The sequence below is a fragment of the Chiloscyllium punctatum genome, chromosome 1 (assembly GCF_047496795.1).
Source record: "Chiloscyllium punctatum isolate Juve2018m chromosome 1, sChiPun1.3, whole genome shotgun sequence".
In the NCBI taxonomy this organism is placed as follows: domain Eukaryota; kingdom Metazoa; phylum Chordata; class Chondrichthyes; order Orectolobiformes; family Hemiscylliidae; genus Chiloscyllium; species Chiloscyllium punctatum.
The window spans coordinates 143,129,211-143,152,094 of record NC_092739.1 but is presented as its reverse complement, the minus strand read 5'-3'; the positions used below and the strand labels follow the sequence as shown (position 1 = coordinate 143,152,094).

The 22,884-nt window shown below is 49.4% G+C and overlaps 1 protein-coding gene and 1 long non-coding RNA gene across 2 annotated transcripts in view; one reads left to right on the top strand and one right to left on the bottom strand.

Moving 5' to 3' along the window:
- Positions 1–10,459, bottom strand: part of LOC140480755 (uncharacterized) — a 57,708-nt gene extending 47,249 nt beyond the window's left edge. The window contains exons 1-2 of the long non-coding RNA XR_011961393.1: positions 9,680–10,459; positions 3,473–3,564 (exon numbers count right to left, since the gene is read on the bottom strand). This is a non-coding gene — a long non-coding RNA (uncharacterized lncRNA). The remainder of the gene's footprint in view (positions 1–3,472; positions 3,565–9,679) is intronic.
- Positions 10,452–22,884, top strand: part of fgfrl1a (fibroblast growth factor receptor like 1a) — a 357,849-nt gene continuing 345,416 nt past the window's right edge. The window contains exons 1-2 of the mRNA XM_072576073.1: positions 10,452–10,490; positions 12,314–12,443. Of these exons, the coding sequence (XP_072432174.1) occupies positions 10,467–10,490; positions 12,314–12,443 (154 nt within the window). The 5' untranslated portion in view covers positions 10,452–10,466. The remainder of the gene's footprint in view (positions 10,491–12,313; positions 12,444–22,884) is intronic.

Sequence of the window (22,884 nt, the reverse complement as noted above, 5' to 3'; positions counted from 1 at the left end):
TTACAAGAACTCCATTTGATCAAACTGTGCTGACCCTTCACAATTGCCTTTTCAGGGCTCTTATGACACAATGGTAGTGACCTTACCTCTGAACTAGAAAACCTAGGTTTGAATCCAGGAGGACACATGAGAAGTTGTTGACAGATAGGATAAAGGGAAACCCAAAGGCTTTCAACTGGTATATCAAGAATAAAAGAATGACTAGAGTAAGATATGGGCCAATCAAGGATAGCAGTGGGAAGTTGTGTGTGGAGTCAGATGTCAGATGTAATTTCTTTACTCAGAGAATAGTAGTCAGGAATGACCTGCCTGAAACAGTAGTACACTCACCAACCTTAAGGGCATTTAAATGGTCATTGGATAAACATATGGATGAAAATGGAACAGTGTAGGATAGATGGGTTTCAGATTGGTTCCACAGGTTGGCACAACATGGAGGGCCGAAAGGCCTGCACTGCGCTGTAATGTTCTATGTTCTATGAATCCCACCTCTTCCCATGAATCCAGCCTCCTCCCAAGGTATATTGCAATGTCTCTGCATAGATTGATTAAAGGAAAAACTCCTTTTTGATCAATTGTAACACCTTCTCCACTACAGACATCAAGTTACCTAACCTCCTGTGGTTCAAGTTACGAACATTGAAGGAAACTATAGCAAGAACGGAGTATTCCATGTTTAGCTTCAAGGTGGTAAAAACAATGACTGCAGATGCTGGAAACCAGATTCTGGATTAGTGGTGCTGGAAGAGCACAGCAGTTCAGGCAGCATCCAAGGAGCAGCAAAATCGATGTTTCGGGCAAAAGCCCTTCATCAGGAATAAAGGCAGTGAGCCTGAAGCATGGACAGATAAGCTAGAGGAGGGTGGGGGTGGGGAGAAAGTAGCATAGAGTACAATGGGAGAGTGGGGGAGGGGATGAAGGTGATAGGTCAGGGAGGAGAGGGTGGAGTGGATAGGTGGAAAAGGACATAGGCAGGTAGGACAAGTCTGGACAAGTCATGGGAACAGTGCTGAGCTGGAAGTTTGGAACGAGGGTGAGGTGGGGGGAAGGGGAAATGAGGAAATTGTTGAAGTCCACATTGATGCCCTGGGGTTGAAGTGTTCCGAGGCGGAAGATGAGGCGTTCTTCCTCCAGGCGTCTGGTGGTGAGGGAGCGGCGTTGAAGGAGGCCCAGGACCTCCATGTCCTCGGCAGAGTGGAAGGGGGAGTTGAAATGTTGGGCCACGGGGCAGTGTGGTTGATTGGTGCGGGTGTCCCGGAGATGTTCCCTAAAGCACTCACCCTTAACAATTTCTCCTTCGAATCCTCCCACTTCCTCCAGACCAAAGGGGTAGCGATGGGCACACGTATGGGCTCCAGCTATGCCTGTCTCTTTGTTGGCTACGTAGAACAGTTGATCTTCCGTAATTACACCGGCACCACTCCCCACCTCTTCCTCCGCTACATTGATGACTGCATTGGTGCCACCTCGTGCTGCCGCGAGGAGGTTGAGCAATTCATTAACTTCACCAACACATTCCACCCTGACCTTAAATTTACCTGGACCATCTCTGAAACCTCCCTCCCCTTCCTGGACCTCTCCATCTCCATTAATGACGACCGACTTGACACTGACATTTTTAACAAACCCACCGACTCCCACAGCTACCTGGATTACAACTCTTCCCACCCTACCTCTTGAAAAAATGCCATCCCGTATTCCCAATTCCTCTGCCTCCCAGGAGGACCAGTTCCGCCACAGAACACACCAGATGGCCTCCTTCTTTAGAGACCACAATTTCCCTTCCCACATGGTTAAAGATGCCCTCCAATGCATCTCGTCCACATCCCGCACCTCCGCCCTCAGACCCCACACCTCCAACCGTAACAAGGACAGAACGCGCCTGGTGCTCACCTTCCACCCTACCAACCTTCGCATAAACCAAATCATCCGCCGACATTTCCGCCACCTCCAAACAGACCCCACTACCAGGGATATATTTCTCTCCCCACCCCTTTCCGCCTTCCGCAAAGACCGTTCCCTCCGCGACTACCTAGTCAGGTCCACGCCCCCAAACAACCCACCCTCCAATCCTGGCACTTTCCCCTGCCACCGCAGGAACTGTAAAACCTGTGCCCATACCTCCTCCCTCACCTCTATCCAAGGCCCTAAAGGATCCTTCCACATCCATCAAAGTTTTACCTGCACATCCACTAATATCATTTATTGTATCCGTTGCTCCCGATGCGGCCTCCTCTACATTGGGGAGACTGGGCGCCTCCTAGCAGAGCGCTTTAGGGAACATCTCCGAGACACCCACACCAATCAACCACACCTCCCTGTGGCCCAACATTTCCACTCCCCCTCCCACTCTGCCGAGGACATGGAAGTCCTGGGCCTCCTTCACCGCCGCTCCCTCACCACCAGACGCCTGGAGGAAGAACACCTCATCTTCCGCCTCGGAACACTTCAACCCCAGGGCATCAATGTGGACTTCAACAGTTTCCTCATTTCCCCTTCGCCCCACCTCACCCCAGTTCCAAACTTCCAGCTCAGCACTGTCCCCATGACTTGTCCTACCAAAATATCTTCTTTTCCACCTATCCACTCCACCCTCTCCTCCCTGACCTATCACCTTCATCCCCTCCCCCACTCACCCATTGTACTCTATGCTACTCTCTCCCCACTCCCACCCTCCTCTAGCTTATCTCTCCACGCTTCAGGCTCACTGCCTTTATTCCTGATGAAGGGCTTTTGCCCGAAACGTCGATTTCGCCGCTCCTTGGATGCTGCCTGAACTGCATGTTTAGCTTCAGTACACCCGTGGTGTTTCTTATGTAAACTCCAGTGTTTTAAACATTGGATCATCCCATTTCTTAAACTATGCAATAGTCAATGGGTCTGGGAGGAAAAGTTCATCTTAAGCAAGTTTCACACTATGCCGTTTTTTGTCCTTTATTTAACACACTGAGATCCTGCTGTTCTTCTACCGTTCCGTCGGTAGGAGGCGGACTGTAACCGTCTGTTGCTGTTTGCAGGTGTTATCCTTCCAACCATCGGAAGAAACGCTCATGAAAAACTAGCACAATCTTCACTGAAGCACATTGTGGCGAAGCGTCCAAAAGAATGGTTGAGAATCTGTCCTGTCAGTACATCTGTGGTCACCATTCTCAGATTAAGTTGTCTTGTTAAATGATGGGCATTACTGAATAAATATTTTGTTTAACAGCTCTGTGTTTTAAACAATCTATCGAGGTAGCGTGATGAGTTCAATGTAATGACCCAGGAAATACACAGAAGCCTGTATCATCTTCGAGAAAAGCTTGTGTCTGCCAGGTCCTATGACTACCGTCTGCGGATCTTGAGTCTGGACTTGTCTCCTACTTTGGGATGAATTCCTGTCTTACCGTGTTTGGTTGGAGTATAGAAGTGTTTTTGAATGTGTGTCTTATTTATTGACTCATGGGATGTACGCGGTGTTGACATCACTCACCTCTTGCCTACTGGATGATGATGGTGAAGAACTTCTCTGAGCCCCTGCTGCCAGACACTCTCTCATGGCCATTCAACGGCGCTGGAGTTGGTCTGGAATCATAAGTAGACCAATTGGGTAAAGCCAGATGGAATTCCGTTCGGAAAGGACTAGGAAATCCGCTAAGTTTTGGGATTTCCATGAAATTCCTCGGTTAGCACGAAGGAGATTTTAATTCCTTTCTCCTGGTTATTGGTCAAAACCTCTAAATCCCCACCCTCGCAATCTAACCAGCACGCTACCGCAGATAGACTTGTGTCAGGTGGGTGTATGTATGTGAATATGCTGTGTGTTTGCACAGCTAGGTGTTTGCAGTATGTTCCGCGGGTGGCTGGGTGCTAGCAAATTCCCATGCATGATTGGATGTGTATGTAAATGTGGCAAGATTGGAATAATGCGCCATGTGTGACTGAATTCGCATGTATGAATGTGTCCTTGTGGGAGGGGAGGCTGGAATTGATGTGAACAGCTGATTTTGACCGTGGGGTTTAGCAGTGGACTGTCTGCCTCCCACTCCCGTGCTGGGAAACAATTAATACATAAGAGAATCAATGTAGAGCCCGTTCATCTGGAGTGAATTGCAGGTACAACAGTGGACGTGGTCAAACGATTCATGGACACAAGTTGTGTCAAACAAAACTTGTACCATGTTATAACAATGGTGGGGTTCAGTGGGATATGGCGTTCAGTCCTAGTTTCATACAGGCCTGGGCTCTGCTGGTTTCAGACAAAGTATATTCTGGTTTCAGACAGCACGCTGCAGGCCCACTCTGTTATTTTACAAAATAAAAATGCAATTGACAAAAGGAACTTGAGTCGGATTTTGTCTTCAAACTATTGTTTTCATTTGTCCAATTCTGTGTCGCTCCCCATTGTGCTGTAGGTAGAAGTGGAAGATGTGGTGTGAAAGAAGCAATGTGAAGTGTTGTCTTTATCTTCACTCGGTGATTGAACATCCCTCGGTAATGAATGCTCCGGTCGGTAACACTGTCAAAACCTGCTGGGGTTCCGCATGGATTTTGGGAAAAGAAACTCGCAAAAGGTCACTCAGACTTTTCTGTGAAATGTTCACATGAATGTGTCGATTGAGGTGACTGACTCACTACCAGTCATACCGTGTCGAATTGTTCTGGAATTTGAATCCATTCCAAACCACATTGCTATCCTGAGCACTCTAATGGTGCAGGTGGCCACCTAGCGGTTCTTGGTGAATGAAATGAAAGTTGTTTCCCTCAGCGACAGAACATGTCAGAGGGCCTGCATTGTAAGAAATGTAAACGCTGTCCTTATGGTTTGTTCAATATTTAGCTCATGACACCCAATTCGGATAACAACTTTAGGGAGTCGTTTAGATGCATGTGCTATAACTATATCTCATACCTAACTGTAGAATTGTTACAATGTACTGTAACACCGTATATGTTCTTCGGTTACATTGTAAACTTATCTCCTAGCTGTGCAGTAATTTCCCATTGGATGGCCACATGAACTACACTAATCAGAAGCAATCCTGGGCTGGTCCCATAGACAGAGGGAACAACGTACACAGCAGTATTAAATACAGGTGATAACGCATAGGTTGGAGCCTGTTATTTAGGACCTCACATGCAGCGTTGAATGTTTAATATGATTGTCTGGATGGAATGTGCCATATCCTTGACTTCAGCTGTGGTCATCCTGCACAATTACCCAGTCTGCAATGACTGTTGTAGAATGGCTGGAGAGTGCTGACATTTCTTGGTTGTGAGAATCAGTCTGAATAACGACGCAGCTGAAATCAAAGAATTGAATGGATTAGTGGTGCTGGAAGAGCACAGCAGTTCAGGCAGTATCCAAGTAGCCTCGAAATCGACGAAAGGTCGATTTCGCTACTCCTTGGATGCTGCCTGAACTGCTGTGCTCTTCCAGCACCACTAATCCGGAATCTGGTTTCCAGCGTCTGCAGTCATTGTTTTTACCTCAAAGAATTGAAGTCCCACTGTACAGAGTTGGAGTGTTCCTGGGCTTCACCTCTCTGGACTTCCATGAAGGAAAGCCAAGATTGACGCTATTAAACAATAAGCAGCTTCACCCTTTCTGAATGCGTCTCTTTTTCCATGTGTACTTCCACTCAACTGGAAAGGCGGTCGCCAATCCACAACAGTGGGTTTGCAATCATTAAACTCCGAAAACGAAATGTTTCCACAATTAAGTCAGTGAGTCTGTCTTTTGAATTAATTTCAGGGAAAACGGAGCTGGGCTACTAACAACTTGTTAACTCTCTGGATTGCCCTAGTGATCTGTCCGCGAGTGATAAAGTGGAAATCTACTACGTTCGCTTCCCTCATCTCAGGCTGGTTTTAAGGAGAGATTTAATATTAGCCTCGGGTATTAGCTTTCACACAGAGTATTTGGTTTTGTTTTACCCCATTCCTGTTTTCTCTTCATAATTTAAAATAAGGAGGGGATGGTTGGAAGGAGTGGGGGCGTTGGGGTCAGTGTGGAGTTGGGGTGAGTAGTGGGAAAGGAGTTTGGGGGTAATGGTGTGGAGGTGGGGGAACGGTGGAGGTGGCTGGGGAAGGGAGAGAGTGATGGGGGATGGAGAGTATTGGGGAGAATGGGGGTGGTTGTGGGGAGAGGTATAAGGTAGGAGATGTGTTGGTGTGGGGTGGGGGAATGGTTGGGAAGGGGATATTGGTGGAGGAAGTGCGTGGGAGTGGTAGGAGGAAGGGTGGGGGCACTGATGGACAAAGGCTGTGGAGTAAAGAAGCGCTAAAGAAAGGGCGTGGGGACAGGGAAAATGGTGTAGGTGCAGGGGGACACAGTGCAAAGTAGGGAGGGTGATGGGGAATACAAAACAAAGTGTTAGAAGCACAGAAAATAGGAACAGGAATGGGTTATTTAGATCAAGTGGTTGATCATCCAACTCAGTAACCTGATCTTGATTTTTCCCCTTCCATTTTGATCCTTTTTAGCCGCAAGGATTATATCTATCTCCCTCTGGAAAACATTCGATGTTTTGGCTTCAACCGCGTTTTGTGACAGGGTCACCACTGTCTGAGTAAAGACATTTCTCCTCATCGCTGTCCTAAATGGACTGCCCCATATCCTTAGACTGTGACCAGTATTCCCTTTAATTTTCTTATTGCTGGCGCGGATCTCCAAGGCGTGTGTGCAGCAGTGAAATCCAGAACAAAAGTCAATGCTTTGATTGGTGTGCTGGTTCCAAACAGTGTGTGTCCAACACTGGAGTGGCTTCATGCTGAGAGGGCACAGCAACTCTGACCTCTGGTTCTGGACTCCCTGCGTCCTTCCTGCTAACACCCAGCCTGGTCCCCTTAGAGTGTTATCGATTTCTATAAGATCTCCTCTCATTCTTCTAAACTCCAATAAATCTTGTCCTAACCAGTCCAGTCTTTATTCATATGTCAGTGCTGCCACCCCAGGAATCAATATTGAAAACCTTTGCCGAACTCTCCCAATAGTCAGAACATCTTCAGATAAGGTGACCAAAGTGTGCAATTGAAGCAAGTTATCCTTGTTCCTGTATTGGAATCTTCTCACAATGAAGGCCAACACGCCATTTGCCTTCTTCGCCAACCTGCGGACCGTTTGGGGCGGGGGGATGGGAATGGAGGAGGTGGTTGGTGGATAATAGTTAGTTGGTGTCAAATTCACCCCATGTATTAAAGTGTCCATGGGAAGTTTGTTTAAAAGGACTCATTATAGATTTGGAAAAGTCATTGACCTAAACCATGAACTCTGTTTCTCCGTCCAGCCGTGCTGCCTCAATCATTGAGCATTTGCAGTATTTTCTGTTTTTAATTCAAATTTCCGACATGAACGTGCTTTGACATTAGCTCAATGTTGTTAACCATTCGGGGTTCGTTTTGCCGAGTGATTTTCAACATTCCACCAAATTCCAAAAATCTTTAATGCCCACACATTAAATACCTTATACAATGATGTCTTTTGAACTTAAGTACATGTTCAGGTAAAGTCTTGGAAATAATATTTCATTGTTCAATGCCTGCAGATTTGAACGTTCTATGGTGGAATAAATTTACGCCTGTGGAAATTAAACTGGAGATACTTTTGCTCTTTTGTAAGTAAACGTCCTCAAAATTATGAATGGTCACCAGGAGAGATGTATAAATAAATGACTTGGATCTTGGAGTGCAGAATAAAATTTTAAGAGGTACAAAACTTCGAGGGTACCAAACAGGGAGGAATTGCCTGCAAAAGGACATTAATGAACCAACAGAAGAGGCAGGCAAGTGTGATTCAGTTCAGAGAAAAGTGGTGATATGGATTGGCGGAAGGGATAGAACTTAGTGTCACAGCTTTACAGAGCGTAGGGAACAGCATTGACCTTTGAAGATGGCAAGGCAGTGAGTGGTTAGTGAAGCATATGGGATCTCGTATTTCTAAGTACTGTAGAGGGACTGAACCCAAAGACAGGACAATTTTCCTGAACTTATATAAGCTCTAATTTGGCCACTGTTAGAGCACTGTGCCCAGTTCTGGTCACCAAATTGTAAGAAGGATGTGAGGGTGGTTGAGGGGCAGCAGACGGAGTGATTTACCAGGATGGTTCCAGCTACAGGGTTAGTGTGGAGAAGGTGGGGCTGCTCCCCTTAGAGGGAAGGAGATTGAGGGGATAGTTGGTAGAAATGCATAAGGTCATGGCAGGCTAGGGTAAAAGAGGCAGAGATAAGCTGTTGCCATTGGCTGATGGTAAAGGGTTGAGGGTTTCCGGAGGAAAGCGGGGAGGAATATTATTACCCAGCGAATGGTAATGACCTGAAAACTGTGAGGGCCGTGGAAGTGATAAGTGTGACTTCACCAGGAAACTGGAAGAGCACTTGACCAAGACAAACTTGCGGAGGTGCGGTAATGGTGGGAGCAAGTGTGGAGCTGACTGGATTGCTGTAGGGCAGAAGTGGGTGCTGCAGATGCTGGAGATTAGAGTCAAGATCAGACTAGTGCTGGAAACGCACAGCAGGTCAGGCAACATCCCAGGAGCAGGAAAATCGACGTTTCGGACAAAAGCCCTTCATCATGATTCCTGCTGTGCTTTTCCAGCACCAGTCTAATCTTGACTCTGATCTCCGGCATCTGCAGTCCTCACTTTCACCTAATAGAACAGATGTAACCCAAGAAATGTATCCGAATCAGAAATTGTTGGAGAGACTCAGCAGCTCTGGCAGTATCTGTTGAGAGAAAGCAGAGTTAACACTTTGGATCCAATGCCCTTTCCTCAGAGCTGCTTATCTGCGGGACGCGTGACTCGGGGAACCAGCAGTGAAGTGGGAAAGAGAGAGAGGGTGCTCCTGAGGGTGCCGGTGCTGGGCAGACGGGCACTTTTTGCACGGACAGAATTTACTGATGATGAATGTTGTGTCCGTGTAGATGTGTGTGTGCGCGTCTGTTTGTGTCTGTGTGTGTGTCTGTGTGTGTGTACGTGTGTGTCTGTGTCTCTCTGTGTGTATATGTGTGTGTCTGTATGTGTGTGTACATGTGTGTCTGTGTCTATGTGTGCGTCTGTGTATTTGAATGTGTGTTTGTATGTGTGTGTCTGTGTGTATATGTGCGTGTGTTTGTATGTGTGTTTATGTGTGTGTGTGTGTGTCTGTGTCTATGTGTGTGTATGTGTGTGCGTCTGTGTGTATGTATGTGTGTGTGAGTACGTCTGTGTGGTGACCACTACATTGAGAAGCTCTAGGGACTGGGAGACACGGGCAGCTCCGGGCCCAGTGCCTGTCAGTTCCAGCTCGCCGATGATTGGCCCAAAGTCTGAAAGTGATTTGCTTGTAGCCTTTCCCTGGAAACACAAAGCCCGGGCTCTCGCTTCTAACTTGTCGGAGCTCCTTATTAAACACACACACACACACACACACACACGGTGAGGGCAAAGAGACCAGAAAGTGTTGGAACCGAGTCCTTGGCGGTCATTTCTGTGTTCCTCTTGCTTGGCAAGACCCACTTTCACGTTGCAAACCCTGTCCGTTCACACAGAGGGGGAAAAAACATCTCGAAAGGCGCAGGAGCTGCCAATCTCAGAGTTCAGGTAGTGTCCCCCCCCACCCCCCTGAAACTCTGAGGACTGACTGGGAGCGATCTACAGGGGGCTCCTCACTCACTGTACTGCTGCCGCAGCCGGGAAAGGGAGACGGAGAGAGGGCTGACCTTTTACACCGCTCATACAAAACCAAAGCAGCAGCGGCGGCTGTGCGGGTGCCCCTCGCGGGTTCTGCAGGCCATGGCTCTGCCGTCCTCTGACTAAAGTTCAAAGTTTGATCTCCAGTGCGGAAGTGTTGGCCCCTACCGACCGCAGCGCATCGCATGGAGGGGGTTTGCCTGCGAGTGTGAAGGACGTGTGTGATCGACTGTCTGTCTCTGTCGCTGGGAGCAATTTGAAAATGGAAAGCTCGTACCTGGAACAGCTCCTGCTCGTTCCAGTTCACCGCTCAGAGATTACAGGTATGTGCTTCTGGAGAGGTCCATCTCTACTGAGAGGCACACAGTCCCAGCCTCTAAAAGTCCTCTTGTTTATTTGCGCCCGCTCGGGCCGGGGTGTTTATTAACGAATAGTGGAGTGGGGAGGGGGGAGGAATGGTAGAGGAGTAAAAAAAGCACCTTGCATTTATACAGCGCCTTGTCCTTCTCCGAACGGTAATAACGAACCCAAATTTAATCGCACGCCCATTAAAATCGGGTCGGTTTCCACTCCGATGACTTGCGCCTCGGTTCCGCTTGTCTGTAAATGCGCCCATCCGGCGCCGTTTGCGGTTGTTTCTGACACCGGGTCAGCAACGGAAAGGGTCTATCGGTTCCAACAACTCCCCCACCCCCCAGCCTTCCGCCTTCACCACTGGCCGTACCTGCCAATGAGCCGGTCGGTCAATGGTACCTGTGAACCCGGCTGCTTCACACAACTTATTGATAAGAGTTACCACGGCGGCTGTGTCTACCAATGGTTCGCATTCGAGAAAAGGGGGTGGGTGTATGGTGGGGGTGGGGGTGGGGGTGGGGTGGGAAGGGGGCATGATGTTGGAGCTGCCACCTTGTAATCACTAGTTGTGTCTTTGACCGTACCTCAACCTGTGTAAATCACACAGGCCCTGCGCAGCGATAGCATCCTGCTCCTGTGAGTGTTTGTGTGTGTGTGAGAGAGAGAGTGTGTGTGTGTGTGTCTGTGTATGTGTGTCTGTGAGTGTGTTTGTGTGTGTGAGAGATAGTGTGTGTGTCTGTGTGTGTATTTGTGTGTGTGTATGTGCGTGTATGCGTGTTATGTATGTTTGTGTGTGTATGTATGTCTGTGAGTGTGTGTGTGAGAGAGTGTGTCTGTGTGATTCTGTGTGTGTATTTGTGTGTGTGTCTGTGTGTATGTATGTCTGTGAGTGTGTTTGTGTGAGTGTGTGAGAGAGAGTGTGTGGATGTGTGTGTGTCTGTGTGTGTATGTGTGTGTATGTATGTCTGTGAGTGTGTTCGTGTGTGTGTGAGAGAGTGTGTGGGTGTGTGTGTCTGTGTGTATGTGTGTGTATGTATGTCTGTGAGTGTGTGTGAGAGAGTGTGTGGGTGTGTGTGTCTGTGTGTATGTATGTATGTCTGTAAGTGTGTTTGTGTGTGTGAGAGAGTGTGTGGGTGTGTATGTATGTTTGTGTGTGTATGTATGTCTGTGAGTGTGTTTGTGTGTAAGAGAGAGTGTGTGTGTCTGTGTGTATGTTTGTGTATGTATGTCTGTGAGTGTGTGTGAGAGAGAGTGTGTGGGTGTGTGTCTGTGTGTATGTATGTGTTAGCGAGAAATTCTACCTCCCCCCCCCCCCCCCCCCCCCCCCCGAGCTGACTGCGGAGTCAGTTTACATTAAACCTTTCCCAGTGTGAGCCGAGCCGGAGCGGTGCCTGTTTGCTCCATTCTCCGCTGGATCTCTCAGGCTGCACGTGGACAGTGTGTACCGCCTCAGGCCATGTCTGTCCCCCCACCTACCCACCAACCTCTCTCTCTCTCTCTGCTGCCCGCCAGGAACCCATCCTCTCGCCTGTTCTGTAGCGTGTTCACCTGCAAATTTGTAACTAATGACAATGTGTAATGACACGGCGTGTTGGGAGCAGCCGCCGCTTTGTTTTGTATCCGCGGGGCACCGGGCGTCAGCTAGCAATTGAGTCAGGAATTGAGAGGAAAGTGAAGGTGGTGTCAGATAAGAGGCGAGTCCAGTGATTTCATGTTTAGCTACTTTTCCGAGATTTATGGACGTTCAGAGAAATAATTTTTCTTTTTAAGAACCAACGTGACAGCTTATATCCCACTCCCCCTCCACCCCCCAAAAGGGAAACAAAAAGGCAGTGTAATGGGACAATGTTAGACGGTAATGTTATAGGCAGGGACAATTTTAAACTGCTTTGGGTCGCTGCTGTATTAACGAGAATGAATAGATAATGTATGTGTGTGTGTGTGTCTCCCTGTCCTCATGCATTCACTCACTCCATCAGCTTTATTAAACACAAACGGGCTCATTAATCGGTGAGAGATTGCACCCAGGACTATCGCCTCTATCCCCCATCGTGTGTGTGTGTGAGAGAGAGTGTGTGTGTGTGAGAGAGTATGTGTGTCAGTTTGTGTGTGTGTGAGAGAGAGTATGTTTGTGTGTGAGAGTATGTATATATGTGTGTGTCAGTTTGCGTTTGTGTGTGTCTGAGTGTGTATGTATGTGTGTGAGAGAGAATATGTGTGTTTATGTGTGTGTGTTGTCAGGACATTGTGCTGATATCCCCCCATCCCAATTTTGGAAAGAAAACAAAACTGCCTCCGTTTATTTGCAGCTTGGAAAACGCGAGGGTTATAAGGAGTGGATTTTCGTTTTGCTTTTGCCTCTGGAGGGGACGACAATGGAATTTCTTCGAGTCTTGTTCTTGCTGTGGGGAGTAGCGGCGCTCTCAGCCGGCGCTAGGGGTGAGTACAGGAACTGGGGTCTTCACTCCACCTCCCCTGTTTCGGGTTCAGGACTATACAGTTCTTCAGGAGAAACCTCCTGTGAGTGACTGGACTGACTCTGTGTGCATAATACACAGCAGAGTCTGATCATGTACGTGGAGAGCAAACCCGTCTCAATGTATCATTTAAAGTGGCTTTTGGGGTTAACTCAGTCGTTGAAGTGTGAGTTAATGTAATTTTGCCTAAAACAAAAGTTACGCTTCTGAGAGTTTCCTGGTGTCGAACTTTAAGAGCCTCTCTCTCTGTCTGAAACACCGTTTCTGGAAAGTCTGAATTTTGATGCATTGCAAACATCACATCAGATAGTGTCCTGCCTCAGGGTGGGGGGAACAGTTACATCCCACTCCCTCCACCCCATCCCCAACCCCACCCCACCCCCACCCCACCCCATCCTCCGCCTCCTAAATTCCCGGTAGACAAGGCGAAACCACACATCACTCGCCCGTATGGAAGTAGCGTCGAGTCCACTTCCCCTCCAAACTAGGTGGCGATTTCTTCCCAATGATTCAATCCAGATGCTTCCCAGTTTTCCTTCGGCCGGCGAATAAGAAGAAACAAAGATAATAACGGGGATGAATATCCCACCGGGATCCCGGAGATTGTTTTCCGTGTGATATGTCACGGTGGCACGGAAAGATCCCATAGCGGCTGGGGGATTGGAGGAGGGGGGGTAGGGAGGAGGGAACAACGCAATCATCTGCTTTTGTTCACAGTCACAGAGTCAATCTTGACCAAGATCATTATACCTTATAGACGCACGTGCCAAAAGCATTCGACAAATGGTCAACCTTTGTCTCGGTGTGAGGGACAAGTCGGATTGAGTCTGGTGTATAATGTTGGATCTCCACTTTAGAATCCGCACTTAATTAACTCGACCTAGACTTTCCCCCCTGTCAAAAACACCGGTTATTTTGTTAAAAAGAGACAGCGAGTGAGCCGAAGCAGACACAGGGCACATTTATCCATCTGCCCGTCCAGCTACAGTATAATTGCTGTTATGACTGATTTGCCCAGTTCCGAGGTTAAATAAACATCGGATGTGAATTCTGTATCTTTTGTTGGTTGCATAGCCTGCCCATTGTAACTGGTTAAAACAAAACTGACAGATAACTAACAGTCATTATTTAATTAAACGATTTCAATTCCCAGGAAGAATTCCAGCCCAATAACTGGAGGCCACTTCCGCACGGTTTGTTTTTAAAAAAAACATGACAATTGTCATTGCGATCGATTAGACCTGCAATGGGGAGGGGTGGGAGTGAGTGAGTTCCAAGGTTGAATGTTCGGCACTGTGTAGGCACGGTGCTAGCGGGCGACTTTAGCAGGCAGGTTCAGCGGGACGCGTGTTTTCGCTTCTGACAGAGATTCAGTTCGTGGAGGCGAGTAAGAGCCGGTGTCTGGTGCCTGTTAGTTCAATCCCTGGAGAGCAGGGGGTTGGTTTGAAGCGGTGTTTTCAGGACCATGCTGATAGGAATCCTACAGTGCTGCTCTGGGATCTGCGCGTACTTCTTAACCAGTGGAGGCGTCAATGTCCCGGTGCAAAGACCACTCACATTTCCAATGGCCGAGGGGAAAAGTAAATACATGGGGGGTGGGAGGGGAGGGGAGGAGTGGAGGGTGATCTCTGGAGTGGTTCAGCCCCCATCTTCCGCACTTGTTTGGGTCACTGGGCTGCACCCATTATGGTCTGCCGGGTTTAATACATTTCCAAGCGGGATTCCTAGGAGGTTCGGTATTGGGATAGAGCACCTGCAGGCACTTTCACTGACGGAACTGGATTTAACTGAATTGAAGAAAACACAACGGATTTCCAGGGCGCCAGGGAGAAAGCGGGCTTTGGGGCTAATGAGATGACTCATTCAGAGGGTCAGCACAGACACGATGGGCCGAATAGTCGCATGCCTTGCCGCGATGTGGAGATGAAAACAGCATCGGACCAGGCTGAGATAGAAACTCGTAACTGGTCAACATGGACACTAGCTTGGCATAGAGCATCATTACGGGAGGGGCAGGGGTTGGTGAATGGGCCGAATGGCGTTCCCGCTGTAGCAGTTCCTGGTGTGATTAAGCTATCGCTGTAAGGTGTGCCCAGCTGGGTACAGTGGACGCGCACCGTTTGATAAAGTTGTTGGGAGTTCCCTTTCTCTTAGTTACAGCAACCCACAGTGTGGCTGCAGGAGAGGGAGGGAAGGTAATCCTTCCCCTGACAAATACCGCAGAGGCTTATCGACCTGATTCTCACTTGGTGCTTCTTCCAAACGGACGGTTGCATTGCCCCTGTCCGGGAATGGATTTATTCTGAAGAAAGTTACCTCTAGTTTTCTCTCCACCAGCTGCTGCCAGATCTACTGAGTTTCTCCAGCAATTTCAGGTTGATGTGTCAGGGGTCTTTAGCGTCGCTTTCAGCATTAGTTTCAGATTTGCAGTATCCGCAGTGGTTGGTTCTTCGGTATGTAGTGTTGGCGGCGATTTCCAGGACTGAGGGGGACTCACTGGACAACGGACAGAAGCCGTAAACTGTGAGGTGGAGGAGGAGGGGAATGGGTGAATTTCATATGCACCCCCTCCCCACACCCCAAACACACCTCTTTCTTTACACCCGCAGTTCAGTTCTCAGAGTTATGACAGGGGCAGCAGCACTTGCAGGTTAACTTTAGTGCTTTTGGGAGTTGATGTGACTGCTTGCAGTCTGAAACAGAGATTGGGGAATGCGCTACCGAACCCTCCCTCTCAGGGCGGCAGACTGATCTCCTAGGGCCAGGCGTTTTGTTGGGGTTCTGTGGTGGTTCAGTGCAGACACACCCACCGTCGCCTTCCTCATCAATGATGCCAAATAAGGTGAGGATATCTGGTCGGCATGGATGAGTTAGACCGAAGGGTCTGTTTCCGTGCTGTATAACTCTCTGACTCTCTGAATAGGGCCAGTGCATGTGTTCGCTCGGGGTTGTGAAACGCGTTTGGGGACCTGGAGGACGCTTGCTCAATTCTCTGTTTCACAACCCCGAGCGAACACATGCACTGGCCCTGAACAGGCTGATTTTGGCGGCGAGGCAAAAAAAGTGAGGACTGCAGATCCGAGTCTCGATCAGAGTGGTGCTGGAAAAGCACAGCAGATCAGGCAGCATCCGAGGAGCAGGAAAATCCTGGTGTTTAGCACAGCTCAGGCTCCTTCCTTCTTCAATTGGATTGACGACCCTGTTCAGCAGAACGCTGCATTTCCAACCCTCCCCTCACCAATGTATAGCAACAGTCTAAGCCTGTGATGAACAGTCTCACATTCTTGCCATTCTCACAAGTGAGGGAGTTCCTGGGAATTTATGTAGTGACTTTCTGATCCCCTAATGCTGGCGATTTTCTCTCTCTCTCTCTCTCTCTCCCCCCCCCCACCATGGCCACGCTCGTCTTTCCCAATCTTGACCGTTTAATCACATCACACCCCAAACCTTCCTTTTTCACTCAGGGGATGGGGATTTTAAAAAAAAACATCCCAGCCCCATTTGGCTCGATTCAGCCCTGGGCTGCAGTTGTAAGGTGTGTTGCCGGTTGCTCTGAGATGATTGCCCCTCCGGAGTCGGTCCACTTTGTGGGAACACGGGGACTTCAGTCAGACCTGCAACGAGTGACGAGATTGGAAGGCGGGTTTTGTCTGAATGAGAACATTCCCCATAGCGCCCCATACTCCCTGTCAACTTTGTAAAATCCAACTCAGGCCCCAACTATTTCTTGAAGCCCGCATTCACGACTGAGCGTTTTTAACATGCAATTTTTTTGTGTTCGCCAATCCAGTACATTCTCTACACTTTCCCTGAACCTCTAACACTTGGAATAAATCAATGTAAAATTGAATTCGAAACTCACATCGGTTCACTTTATTTTCCGTTTCTCTCCCAAATCTCCTTAATTCACAAATAGCACGTTTTTAACTGCGGATTTTACACCCAAGTTGATTGTCACGACTGTCCGACAGGATTTGCATAATTTACGATTTTTTTAGGGGGGGGGGGGGAGAAAGAATAGGAAGCCACTTTCTTTAAAGCTGCCCCTGTGCACCTCAAGAGACAACAGGCGATGTTTGCAGAGTTTGACTTGGTTTAACCAGAACAATACAGTGATTATGGAGTGCAGCCCCTCCATAGAAACCGAGACAAAAGCCGTCACTTTAAAAGCATTTATACGGCTCCTCTGTGCTCAATCCTTAGCGGCGGAAGCGGCCCGCGGAAATTGTTGTCGTAGCTTTCTTCCAATAATTTCTCCAGGAAGTAGATAAGATTTTATGGACAGGGATCTGATTCCAGGATTTCCCTGTCTGCTCTGCTCGGCGCTGCTTGAAGCTCATTCTGAATTATACAGCAACATCCTGAGGCTGGGACCACGTGGGGAAAGTGGACCGTCCGTTAGGTTCAAGCCAATGCCCCACTCCTTGTTTCCGGGAGGCACTCACACTACCTACCTCACACCCCCACACACTTTTCCCACACTCACACACACTTTCCCCCTCACACACACACACACACACTTTCCCCTCACACACACTTTCCCCACACTCATTCCCCCCCCCACCCACACACTCATTCCCCCTACACCCACACACTCTTTCCCCACACTCACACACACTTTCTCCCTCACACACACACACACACACTTTCCTCACACACACTCTTTCCCACACACACACACAATTCCCCCCCCCACACACACTTTTCCCCCACCCCCACACACCCTTTCCCCACACTCACACACATTTTTCCCCCCCCACACACACTTTCCCCCCCACACACTTTCCCCCACACTCACACACTTTTGCCCCCCACACACACTTTCCCCACACTCACACACTCATTCCCCCCACACCCGCACACCCTTACCCTACACTCACACACACTTGCCCCCACACTCACACTCATTCCCCCCACACCCACACACCCTTTCCCCCAAACTCACAAACATTTACCCCCCCACTCACGCACACTTACCCACACTCACACATATTTTCACCCACACTCACACACTTTCCCCCACACTAACACACACTTAGACCCACACTCACGCGCATATTCCCCCATACTCACACACACTTTCCCCCACACTCACACACACTTTTCCCACACTCTCACACACTTTCTCCCTCACTCACACACAGTTTCCCCACACTCACACACACTTTCTCCACACTCACACACACTTTCCTGCACACTCACACACACTTTCCCCACACTCACACACACTTACCCCACACTCACACAAACCTCCCCCACACTCACACACATGTTCCCACACACTCACACACAGGTTCCCCACACTCACACACACTTTCCCCACACTCACACACACTTCCCCACACTCACACACACTTTCCCCTCACCCACAAACACTTTCCCCACACACACTAACACACTTTCCCGCACACTCACGCACACACTCCTCCAGATTCACACATACTTTCCCCCTCACTCACACTTTCCCTACACTCACACACACTTTCCTGCACACTCACACACAGGTTCCCCACACTCACACACACTTCCCCACACTCACACACACTATCCCCCTCACTCACAAACACTTTCCCCACACTCACACACATGTTCCCACACACTCACACGCAGGTTCCCCACACTCACATACACTTTCCCCACACTCACACACACTTCCCCACACACACACTATCCCCCTCACTCACAAACACTTTCCCCACACTCACAAACACTTTCCCCCCACACACACACACACTTTCCTGCACACTCACGCACACACTTCACCATATTCACACATACTTTCCCCCTCACTCACAAAAACTTTCCCCACACTCACACAAACTTCCCCCACACTCAAACCACTTTTCCCCCACACTCACACACACTGTCCCCCAAACTCACATACACCTTCCCCCACACTCATAAACACTTTCCCCACACTCACACACATGTTCCCACACACTCATACACAGGTTCCCCACACTCACACACACTTTCTCCACACACACACACTTTCCCGCACACTCACGGACACACATCCCCACATTGACACATACTTTTCCCCTCACTCACAAACACTTTCCCACACTCACAAACACTTTCCCGCAATTTCACACACAGGTTCCCCACACTCACACACACTTTCCCCTCACCCACAAACACTTTCCCCACACACACACACACACTTTCCCGCACACTCACGCACACACTCCTCCACATTCACACATACTTTCCCCCACACTCACACACATTTTTCCCCACACTCACACACACTTTCCCCCACACACACTTTCCCCCACACTCACACACCCTTTCCCCCACACCCACACACCCTTTCCCCCAAACTCACAAACACTTACCCCCCAATCACACACACTTTCGTCACACTCACACATACTTTCACCCACACTCACACACTTTCCCCCACACTAACACACACTTAGACCCACACTCACGCGCTTATTCCCCCATACTCACACACACTTTCCCCCACACTCACACACACTTTCCCCACACTCTCACACACTTTCTCCCTCACTCACACACAGTTTCCCCACACTCACACACACTTTCCCCACACACACACACACTTTCCTGCACACTCACACACACTTTTCCCACACTCTCACACACTTTCCCCATACTCACACAAATCTCCCCCACACTCACACACATGTTCCCACACACTCACACACAGGTTCCCCACACTCACACACACTTCCCCACACTCACACACACTTTCCCCTCACCCACAAACACTTTCCCCACACACACTAACACACTTTCCCGCACACACACACACACTCCTCCACATTCACACATACTTTCCCGCTCACTCACACTTTCCCTACACTCACACACACTTTCCTGCACACTCACACACAGGTTCCCGACACTCACACACAGTTTCCCCACACTCACACACACTTTCCCCCCACACACACACACTTTCCTGCACACTCACACACACTTTTCCCACACTCTCACACACTTTCCCCATACTCACACAAATCTCCCCCACACTCACACACATGTTCCCACACACTCACACACAGGTTCCCCACACGCACACACACTTTCCCCTCACTCACACACACTTTCCCCTCACCCACAAACACTTTCCCCACACACACTAACACACTTTCCCGCACACACACACACACTCCTCCACATTCACACATACTTTCCCCCTCACTCACTTTCCCTACACTCACACACACTTTCCTGCACACTCACACACAGGTTCCCCACACTCACACACACTTCCCCACACTCACACACACTATCCCCCTCACTCACAAACACTTTCCCCACACTCACACACATGTTCCCACACACTCACACACAGGTTCCCCACACTCACACACACTTTCCCCACACTCACACACACTTCCCCACACTCACACACACTTTCCCCTCACCCACAAACACTTTCTCCCCACACACACACACACACACACTTTCCTGCACACTCAAGCACACACTTCTCCACATTCACACATACTTTCCCCCTCACTCACACTTTCCCTACACTCACACACACTTTCCTGCACACTCACACGCAGGTTCCCCACACTCACATACACTTTCCCCACACTCACACACACTTCCCCACACTCACACACACTTCCCCACACTCACACACACTTTCCCCTCACCCACAAACACTTTCCCCACACACACACACACACACTTTCCTGCACACTCACGCACACACTTCCCCATATTCACACATACTTTTCCCCTCATTCACACTCACACACACTTTCCCCCTCACACACACACACACTTTCCCCACACTCATTCCCCCCCCCACCCACACACTCATTCCCCCTACACCCACACACTCTTTCCCCACATTCACACACACTTTCCCCCACACTCACACACACTTTCTCCGTCACACACACACACACACTTTCCTCACACACACACGCTTTCCCCCTCACATACACTCTTTCCCACACACACACACTTCCCCCCCCCACACACACTTTTCCCCCACCCCCACACACCCTTTCCCCACACTCACACACATTTTTCCCCACACTCACACACACTTTCCCCCACACACACTTTCCCCCACACTCACACACTTTTGCCCCCCCACACACACTTTCCCCACACTCACACACTCATTCCCCCCACACCTGCACACCCTTACCCTACACTCACACACACTTCCCCCCACACTCACACTCATTCCCCCCACACCCACACACCCTTTCCCCCAAACTCACAAACACTTACCCCCCACTCACGCACACTTTCCTCACACTCACACATACTTTCACCCACACTCACACACTTTCCCCCACACTAACACACACTTAGACCCACACTCATGCACATATTCCCCCATACTCACACACACTTTCCCCCACACTCACACACAGTTTCCCCACACTCACACACACTTTCTCCACACTCACACACACTTTCCTGCACACTCACACACACTTTCCCCACACTCACACACACTTACCCCACACTCACACATACCTACCCCACACTCACACACATGTTCCCACACACTCACACACAGGTTCCCCACACTCACACACACTTTCCCCACACTCACACACACTTCCCCACACTCACACACACTTTACCCTCACCCACAAACTCTTTCCCCACACACACTAACACACTTTCCCGCACACTCACGCACACACTCCTCCACATTCACACATACTTTCCCCCTCACTCACACTTTCCCTACACTCACACACACTTTCCTGCACACTCACACACAGGTTCCCCACACTCACACACACTTCCCCACACTCACACACACTATCCCCCTCACTCACAAACACTTTCCCCACACTCACACACATGTTCCCACACACTCACACACAGGTTCCCCACACTCACACACACTTTCCCCACACTCACACACACTTCCCCACACTCACACACACTTTCCCCACACTCACACACACTTCCCCACACTCACACACACTTTCCCCTCACCCACAAACACTTTCCCATCACCACACTTTCCCGCACACTCACGCACACACTCCTCCACATTCACACATACGTTCCCCCTCACTCACACTTTCCCAACACTCACATACACTTTCCTGCACACTCATACGCAGGTTCCCCACACTCACATACACTTTCCCCACACTCACACACATTATCCCTCTCATTCACAAACACTTTCCCCACACTCACAAACACTTTCCCCACACACACACACACTTTCCTGCACACTCACGCACACACTTCCCCATATTCACACATACTTTCCCCCTCACTCACAAAAACTTTCCCCACACTCACACAAACTTCCCCCACACTCAAACCACTTTTCCCCACGCTCACACACACTGTCCCCCAAACTCACATACACCTTCCCCCACACTCATAAACACTTTCCCCACACTCACACACATGTTCCCACACACTCACACACAGGTTCCCCACACTCACACACACTTTCTCCACACACACAGACTTTCCTGCACACTCACGGACACACATCCCCACATTGACACATACTTTCCCCCTCACTCACACACAGTTTCCCCACACTCACACACACTTTCCCCCCCCACACACACACACTTTCCTGCACACTCACACACACTTTTCCCACACTCTCACACACTTTCCCCATACTCACACAAATCTCCCCCACACTCACACACATGTTCCCACACACTCACACACAGGTTCCCCACACTCACACACACTTCCCCACACTCACACACACTTTCCCCTCACCCACAAACACTTTCCCCACACACACTAACACACTTTCCCGCACACACACACACACACTGCTCCACATTCACACATACTTTCCCCCTCACTCACACTTTCCCTACACTCACACACACTTTCCTGCACACTCACACACAGGTTCCCGACACTCACACACAGTTTCCCCACACTCACACACACTTTCCCCCCACACACACACACTTTCCTGCACACTCACACACACTTTTCCCACACTCTCACACACTTTCCCCATACTCACACAAATCTCCCCCACAGTCACACACATGTTCCCACACACTCACACACAGGTTCCCCACACGCACACACACTTTCCCCTCACTCACACACACTTTCCCCTCACCCACAAACACTTTCCCCACACACACTAACACACTTTCCCGCACACACACACACACTCCTCCACATTCACACATACTTTCCCCCTCACTCACTTTCCCTACACTCACACACACTTTCCTGCACACTCACACACAGGTTCCCCACACTCACACACACTTCCCCACACTCACACACACTATCCCCCTCACTCACAAACACTTTCCCCACACTCACACACATGTTCCCACACACTCACACACCGGTTCCCCACACTCACACACACTTTCCCCACACTCACACACACTTCCCCACACTCACACACACTTTCCCCTCACCCACAAACACTT